General features: G+C 43.7%; 1 protein-coding gene and 4 non-coding genes across 5 annotated transcripts; 3 read left to right on the top strand and 2 right to left on the bottom strand.

Annotated features, from left to right (window-relative positions):
• Window positions 1-523: 523 nt before the first annotated feature.
• Window positions 524-2256, top strand: LOC136951492 (single-pass membrane and coiled-coil domain-containing protein 1-like). Its single transcript, XM_067245920.1, has 3 exons — window positions 524-698; window positions 1298-1495; window positions 1676-2256. Exons 1-3 carry the CDS (start codon window positions 646-648, stop codon window positions 2136-2138), a joined length of 714 nt encoding a protein of 237 aa, XP_067102021.1. The 5' UTR covers window positions 524-645; the 3' UTR covers window positions 2139-2256.
• Window positions 2257-2303: 47 nt separating this feature from the next.
• On the top strand, window positions 2304-2377 carry trnai-aau (transfer RNA isoleucine (anticodon AAU)). The gene has a single exon. It is a non-coding gene; the product is annotated as a tRNA-Ile (tRNA).
• Window positions 2378-2584: 207 nt separating this feature from the next.
• trnap-ugg (transfer RNA proline (anticodon UGG)) lies at window positions 2585-2656 on the bottom strand. The gene has a single exon. It is a non-coding gene; the product is annotated as a tRNA-Pro (tRNA).
• Window positions 2657-3460: 804 nt separating this feature from the next.
• trnaw-cca (transfer RNA tryptophan (anticodon CCA)) lies at window positions 3461-3532 on the top strand. Its single transcript has one exon. It is a non-coding gene; the product is annotated as a tRNA-Trp (tRNA).
• A 308-nt stretch (window positions 3533-3840) lies between these two features.
• On the bottom strand, window positions 3841-3912 carry trnap-agg (transfer RNA proline (anticodon AGG)). Its single transcript has one exon. It is a non-coding gene; the product is annotated as a tRNA-Pro (tRNA).
• Window positions 3913-8595: the final 4683 nt, after the last annotated feature.

Below are 8595 nucleotides of genomic sequence, written 5' to 3'. Positions count from 1 at the left end.
GTTCGAACTACGTTGAGCTTGCTTTATGGAACCGAATGAACTAGAAATGAGTCCGACTAACTGACATAAGCCTGGCTTATTCGGTAAACTCGCTTTATGGAACAGGCCTCAGCACTCTCCCTAGTGTACAAATACACCAGCACTCTCCCTAGTGTACAAATACACCAGCACTCTCCCTAGTGTACAAATACACCAGCACTCCCCCTAGTGTACAAGCAGAATTATTGCATCAGGTCAAGTAGCCTACTTTGTGAATACCACCAAAAAACATCTCTGATGTTATCTCATAAAATAAATATCTCAGAAACACAGAATATAAAAGTCTACAACAAAAAAAGTATCTGAAATCCAAACCTCTATAGTGACCCCCATGCAGAATGGATCACTTCCCAACTGGCCTAGCTGTGACATACTGTCCCCAGCGGGCTCAAACACTGCCCTGCCATTCGCTGTCTATTTTAGCGACTGATCAAAATAGCACTCAGTCTCAGTCCCTCTCTTCACAGTTCTGTTCAGCAGACAGGGTTTGGGTGTTGGTGTCTGGGCATGTGAGAGAGTGTGTGTGTTTCAGCTAGTGAGTGTGACAGCTGTTGGGAGGTGCTTTTAGAGGGTTGTGTTGGGGTGAAGTGCGTGCAAGGGGCCAAGATGTCTGGTGAAGAGGGCAGCTCTGACCGAGGCTTCAGCAGCACGATGGACAGGTGATGCATGGGGCTGGAGTTAGGGTTAGGGTTAGGTGATACATGGGCTGGGGTTAGGGTTAGGGTTAGGTGATGCATGGGCTGGGGTTAGGGTTAGGGTTAGGTGATACAGGGGCTGGGGTTAGGGTTAGGGTTAGCGTTAGGTGATACAAGGGCTGGAGTTAGAGTTAGGGTTAGGTGATACAAGGGCTGGGGTTAGGGTTAGCGTTAGGTGATACAAGGGCTGGAGTTAGGGTTAGGTGATACAGGGGCTGGAGTTAGGGTTAGGGCTAGCGTTAGGTGATGCAGGGGCTGGAGTTAGGGTTAGGGCTAGCGTTAGGTGATGCAGGGGCTGGAGTTAGGGTTAGGGCTAGCGTTAGGTGATACAGGGGCTGGAGTTAGGGTTATGTGATACAGGGGCTGGAGTTAGGGTTAGGGCTAGCGTTAGGTGATACAGGGGCTGGAGTTAGGGTTAGGGCTAGCGTTAGGTGATGCATGGGCTGGAGTTAGGGTTAGGGCTAGCGTTAGGGTTGCTGGGGGATAACATCTGAGAGGGATGTCAACAGCAGCACAGGCTCTGTGACTGGACAAGACTGATTGTGATAGTCTGAACCCTCCAGACTGGAGCGGAGGCTTGACAACATCAGCTGTCGTTTCGAGGAGATGGACGAGGCGGGGAGTCTCCTGCTGGAGCGACTGCAGCGCCACAGACAGGCCCAGCAGGACCAGAGACAGGCCCAGCAGGACCAGAGACAGGCCCAGCAGGACCAGACACAGGCCCAGCAGGACCATGCGTGGGCAGCACTCATACGGGACAGGTGAGCTGGTTTGGGGAGTTTTTTGCTTAATCTTTGAAGGTTTAGGTCGGTTACAGGCTGTGGGCATCTGTGAAGCTGTCTGTGACATTGCTGTCAGAAAGGACTGAAGGAAATAACATTTGATTTGTGGAAAGGTTAGTGTTACTTTTAATGTTATTGATCGCTGTCCTGTGCACCAAGCCTGTCTCCAGATGAGGTACGCCTTCTCTTCAGCTACGTGTCCGACACACTGCTCCGCTGCCACAGCCGAGTCCAGGAGCGGGTACCAGACTTGGCCCCCGGCCTGCCCACCACGGCCGCCATCCTGCGCCGAAGACTGAAGAACCGGCGTGTGGATGTTGCCTGGCGAGCCACCCTAGGCGAACTGGGCCTGGTGGAGGCAGATGCCAAAGCACTCTGTGGCTTTTTTGTGACACAGGGGTTTCAGTGTGAGTACGAGAGGGTGGGGAGGACTCCAGGCCAGCAGGGGGCGGTGGAGACCATGATTAGGAGGTGTGTGGGGAACCAAGTGCTGAGAGACAGCTTGCTGAGGGCTGTGCAGGTGGTGGAGAAAGGCCAAGCAGGGGTGATCAAGACAGCAGGATCTGGAAAGCAGACGCCATCTATTTTAGAGCTGATCAAACAGGCAGAAGGAAGACCGTAGTAACTGATGCATTTTGAAATGATTGTGGAGAACCGTGCTTAAACATGAAGTAAACTGTGGTAAATGTGCGTGTAATATAAAATATCAGTCAAATAAAATCAATACGTCACGTTTAAAACGACTGTTTTCACATATAAAAAGCACAGTTTGACAGCAGGTGAACATGGCCGGTTAGCTCAGTTGGTTAGAGCGTGGTGCTAATAACGCCAAGGTCGCGGGTTCGATCCCCGTACTGGCCAATAGTTTTACGCTGAATCAGTAACATTTTAGCTCAGTTTAACGATGCAACTCAAACCTGTTGTTAGGTTACCGTACCGCAGCATTTACAACTAAATCATACATACAATCTTTCAACATAAAAACTCAATAACAACGCTATACCTTAATTGTACCGTCTTGGACGTTACCCACAAAAGCCTCAACTTCATCACACGATTTAAAAGAGCGGGCTCGTCCGGGATTTGAACCCGGGACCTCTCGCACCCAAAGCGAGAATCATACCCCTAGACCAACGAGCCACCTTAGAGATATGGAATTCTAAAGAATCATACTTTTAAATTATGTTCACGAGATGCTCTGTTTCTCATTGCACAGGGTTTTGTACTTAACGATTCAACGTTTCATGGGGTAAATTATTGTTTGTGAAAAGCCATAGAAGAAAGATCATTTAAATTACCACCAAAACTGTGAGCGGTTGAGATCAGTAGATGGCACTAGTTGCACGCTTCCAACCGAGTTTCCAGCCTAGCGTAAACGTGCGCCAAGTTGCGTTGAAACTTCTTGGAAAAGTAACAATCTGAAGCAAACTTAGGGCTTTATTCACCAAGTAAGTTCACACAAACAAGGAATTTACTGTGGCAGGAAGGTGCATACGATTAACATATTTTAACATATCTTAAACAAAAACATTAGGGGGGGGGGGGGGGCGTCTGGTCACCCTAATTTATTGCCTGCTCTTTCTCGGTTGTTTAGAATACATTTGCCGAGCCCGGTTGAAAACTATAGCAATTAACTACAGAAACTACAGATTGCGCACAGGTTGGTAGGTTGACAGACAGGTAGCCCGGCGTCCAATCATTAGTCTCGGAACGGTCTTGATGATTTGTCGCCTTTATTAAAGTCACGCGACGCCCACAGATGTCGGATTGATTTCATATTACCGTCAAACCTTAATATGTGCTGGTTGCTATCAAGATGTGAGGTTTACTTTGGCAAATATGACAAAAAGTGCTTCTCAACAACTGTCTACACACCATCTTGAACTTTAAATAATAAACTTTGTACATTAGATTGAGCCACTCTTTTTTCTGATAACGTAATCGGACCTCGTGGCGCAACGGTAGCGCGTCTGACTCCAGATCAGAAGGTTGCGTGTTCAAATCACGTCGGGGTCAATGGTTTTGACTGATTCTCAACATCAAATCTACCTTTGTTGGTCGAGCCCTTTTTTCAAGCAATGTCACAGACGTCTTCACGCATATGGTTTAATTATATGCCAGCCAACCTAAACCCTCAAGGAAGACTAACCATCAAGACACATTGGCTTCTGCTTTCCCATCAACATCATTGTTCCGTGTGGTTGCTTTACCTGCATAGGCTATTATTTAGTAATTGTACAGTTTTAACATTGGAAAGTGTGTATTTAACAAGACGTTTAAAAAATGTTGCTGTCCTGTTACAGCAATATGACATGATAAAAGTAGGGCTCGTCCGGGATTTGAACCCGGGACCTCTCGCACCCTAAGCGAGAATCATACCCCTAGACCAACGAGCCATGTTGATTTACCCCGAAATTTCATTTTCAAGAATTGTCGTCGTACTCAATGATTCATGAGGAGTGAAATGGTTTTAATGAGGCATTATATTAATTGATTTAATACTTCTATGACTTGTGTTCTTGTTAAATACACGCTGTGTATGCAACCCACTCGATTTTCCAAATCCGAAATTGTAAGCTATGCGTTTTTCAGTAAAGCCCATCGTTCACGGAGGGTGTTATTTCATTGGGTGTGCTCACGCCTTCGGCGAGCACAACCGTTGTTCTCTCTCATATATATTTAGTATTATTTTCCCACCTCACTACATGTTCGTCTTGGTCCCGATTGAGTTGCTGTACTCGCGTGAACGTTCCGTTTGACGGTTTAGGCTTGAATTAAGTTTTTGTGGCAAAAAGTGCCTTGTGTGGCCAAAGGGAACTCAGTGCTAGCCTAACGTCACAACTGTGATGTTTTTGGATAAATTCAATAGGCTAATTCAGGAGTCAGGTGGCTGAGCGGCGACGAGAACAATGTACCCACTGCCATTAACAAGCTGGCGTCAGGTGATCAAGTGTACAGGCTAGCATGGCGGCTATCATCGGACATGTCGAAGCATTTGACGAAGCGAGAGAACAATGGTCCACTGTAGAACGATTTGAGCATATTGTGCAAGCGAATGACATCAAGGATGAAAAAAGATTAGCAGTGTTTCTCATTGTCATGGGGGCACCGACATACAGACTGTTACGCAGCCTCCTTGCATCAACTACATTTGGGATTATGGATTATAATGGAATGGTAGGCACATTGTAAACACATTTTACTCAAAGCCCATTGTGATCGCGAGAGAGATTTCGGTTCCATAAACGTAACCAAGCAGAGGGTGAACGTATCATATCGCTCAATACGTGGCTGTGTTGAAGAGACAAGCGGAGCACAGTGAGTTGGGAGATAATTTGAATGACGCGCTGAGGGACATAATTGTGTGAGGTTTGAGTAGCGAGTCGATACAAAGGAAATTGTTGACAGAAATGGCTCTCACGTACCAAAAGGCTGTGGACAGGGGCGTTGTTAGACCCTTTTTACTGGGGCACGTGCACCAGTAAAATCTAAAGTTTGAGTTTTAACAATTGACTTTATTAGTCAGTGCATTCATTTAGATTGATAATCGTATCCCAATCAATGCTTGTAAAATCAAAGCAGTTTAACCAAGGCCGTAATCACAATATATATTGTGGGGGACACATCCCACCCCCAATATTCAAATCTGCTCAAAATGTCCCTCCCAATATATTGATATAAAAATATAATATGTATATATGGGGGGAGGGGGGGGGGCAGGAATATAAATTCCTGCATTATTATAATGCGTTCATCTTCCGGGTATGAGTCTTTGGATATTTTTTTACGTGACCTGCATAGGCTCAGAAGAGGAAACAGAAAGGATTTGTTTACCTCATTCACTTTCGAGTGACTAGGTTTAGTAAGACGTGAATCATACTAATGATTTGTTCAAAATGAACAAATCGTTCACGAACGACACATCATTAGTTAGCACACGTCAGAAACGACGCGTTTGCAACGACGCTTAGATACGCCGTTCTAGTAAAACAGACAGTCACAGCGATATCAGCGAGCTCTCAGCATTAGTACCGTCGCTGAAAGTTGAGGCAACATGCGACTATCGATACTTTTCTGGGATGAGCTTGAGCTAACCACCATCTAAATGAATGAATTTGGCAAATGTTAAACATATAGCAGCACCCACGCCACACTTTATGTAAACAAGATTACTGAACAACATTTATAACAATAACTTAAGTAAAACAGATGTCAAATAGAACAAGGGGAATGTGTTGCTCTCAGGTGGAGGCTGGATAAAAGGAGCACATATTGGGACAATGGATCCTGGCTCTGGCTAAATCTACAATTGTCCACTACAGATGTACTATCCACAACCTGGATGAGTAACTAGTATAAATGACTGTGATTGGTTGGTTGACAAAAAGTGACATTGACAAGCTGTCATTGTTCAAGACGTTATGAAAAGTTTAACACGTTTCAACAAAAGGCACCTGATATAGCTAAATGATCAGCTAACCAAACCCAAAGCTTTCTTATCTCATCCCTATTTTGTTCTGTCTCTGTTATTGTTTAACGAGCTGCTTAAGCAGCCCACAGAGCCATGCTCCCGTTGCTTCTCGAAGACAGTCGAATGTACTGCATTTTACCTTTAGCTGATACCCAACGTCGCTTCATCCTTATCTTTGGCTTTATTCAAATGTAGCCAAGCCAGTGTTTCTCCTACCATTATATTAGGGGGGCACCCCGCCCCCCCCTGGAAGGTCAAGTTAATATTATTATAATTTTTTTTATCTTAAAAAAAAAAATATATATATATGCCCGATCACAAAATAAGTCATTTAAGGTTACCTTGTGGTGACCTTATTGATCTTCGGGGTTTGAGAAATTTGGAACCGGGTCCTTACAGAACCGGGTATCGATCCCCATCCCAACTCACAAGCCCTACTTACCCGGTGTCATGGAGCCGACCAGGTAAATAGTTATTTAGCACTAGCGTTGCTACCTGCATATACCTACAGCAACCAATGGAATAATTCCCCAGAAATTGTACCCTCTCTAGTTTACCTTTGATTGAGCAGCTAGTTGTCCAAAGCACCGGGTCTACCAACGATTGGAGTAGATACTATAGATCAGTGGTTGTCAACTGTTCTAACCTCCAGATGTTTTCTGATTGGCCTTTGACGCTGTATAACTCCAGACAACTATCATCTCAGTATGTCTGCGCCTCGTCCATTAATTGTACATAGCGGGACAAGTTATCCCTTACTTCTCAGCGTGAGAAATGGCTGAAATGCGGGACTTGAGAGCCCTGATAATTTCATAAATAATTTCATATATTTCAATCATTTCCTAGAATGCGGGCGGCACTGTGTGAGCCTACGCACTTTTCAAAATTAAAGCGCACCATTGGAAGTTCAGTAACTTATCAAAATAAAAGTTAAACTTTTTGAGGGAGCTGAAGCATACGTCCGCGACCCTCTCCACACAAACTCGCAACCCACTTTTGGGTCTTGACCCACTAGTTGAGAAACATGGTTATAGACAACCCATATAGTGAGCAGCACTTCAAGTTTCCGTTTGGCTACCTAGTCGAGATATGAACGAACTATTGCTTCTTAGACTACAGTTCAATTGAAATGCCTGTATTTCCAGCAAAGTTTTCAGCCAGTTTTCCCAAAATAAATGTAAACTTATTTACGTTTTTTGGGGCATATTGTCAGTAATCAGATGGTGTTTGAATCCCAATCCCAGCTAAAATACTGCCAGACACCCTGAGTGGCTACTCTGTTTGAACCAGCTTGTTTCAAAGGGCTTTCTTTATTACAGTTTTTTACAATCGCTATGACACTTTTTTCAATACCTTTAACAAGTTTCCTAAACTCTTAACACAGTTAGCACAACATCCGTCTGTGTAGGCTATACAATTAACAAATTTCTTGTTGCTTTGACACAAAATGCATAGAGTAAACACAAATTTAAATTGTTTGAACTTCTTTTCTCAACCAAGACCAAAACAATCGATTTTTAGGGACTAATTTACCAATGCTTTCACATTATGTCAGAACAGATAACATCATGCTAAATGTAAATGTAAATGTTTAAAACCTAACTTATTGGCTAAAGTCAAAGTGAACAGCTGTTCATATTGTGAATTGAAATACAAATAAATCCCCTGTATTTTATTCTATTGCTACTGAAAAAAAGCTGGTTGAAGTAATGCAAATACTGTAAATCACAGCTGATTCCCAACTAGGAAACACTCAGATGTTGAGGTTCTTTCAATCACATGACCATATGGTACATATAAAGAGGACCTCTTTGGACTGATCTTGTGCGGAAAAAGAACAATATAGAGCAACACAAAGAAAGTAGGAATACAGTTACTATGCCTGCACGAGGGAGAGGGAGACAATTACCAGGACAAGAGAGAGGAAGACAAGTACCAGGACAAGGAAGAGGAAGACAATACCAGGACAAGGGAGAGGAAGACAAGTACCAGGACAAGGAAGAGGAAGACAATACCAGGACAAGGGAGAGGAGTGGGGCAAGGGAGAGGGAGACAAGTACCAGGACAAGGGAGAGGAAGACAAGTACCAGGACAAGGGAGAGGAAAACAAGTACCAGGACAAGGGAGAGGAGTGGGGCAAGGGAGAGGAGTTAGAATGTGTGGTGGCGCTCAGAGAAGGGCCAGAGCTAGGGTAATACTGTAAATGGAAGCTATAGTGCATATTTCTTGCAAATGAAGCCTTTACTGCAGCAATTATGTTTCTGTCTTCTTTTTTTCAATACAGTAACCGTACATTCTATAAAGCTTCTCTGAGATGGGTCATTCATTTTTTGTTCTGAATTTCTGCATCAAAAGAAACAAAATTCATGCATTTACAAAACCCAACAAAACACATACCTGCAAAAATGAATGCGGTTTCTGTAATTTCATCTGAGGTTAGTGTTTTTTATGACATTGTGCTATGATTGACTAAATGTTCCTGTGAAAAGAGAACGTGTGTTAGTGTTTGGTAGACATGGTGTCATGTTTAGTGTATTTTTGTGTTATGACAATTAGTGTTTGAGTTTAGTTTACAATGTGTGACTTTGAGCATGAAATTAACAGTTTT

Source organism: Osmerus mordax, chromosome 11 (assembly GCF_038355195.1).
Source record: "Osmerus mordax isolate fOsmMor3 chromosome 11, fOsmMor3.pri, whole genome shotgun sequence".
In the NCBI taxonomy this organism is placed as follows: Eukaryota; Metazoa; Chordata; class Actinopteri; order Osmeriformes; family Osmeridae; genus Osmerus; species Osmerus mordax.
Note: the sequence above shows the minus strand (reverse complement) of the source record. Positions and strands in the feature narration are given on the sequence as shown.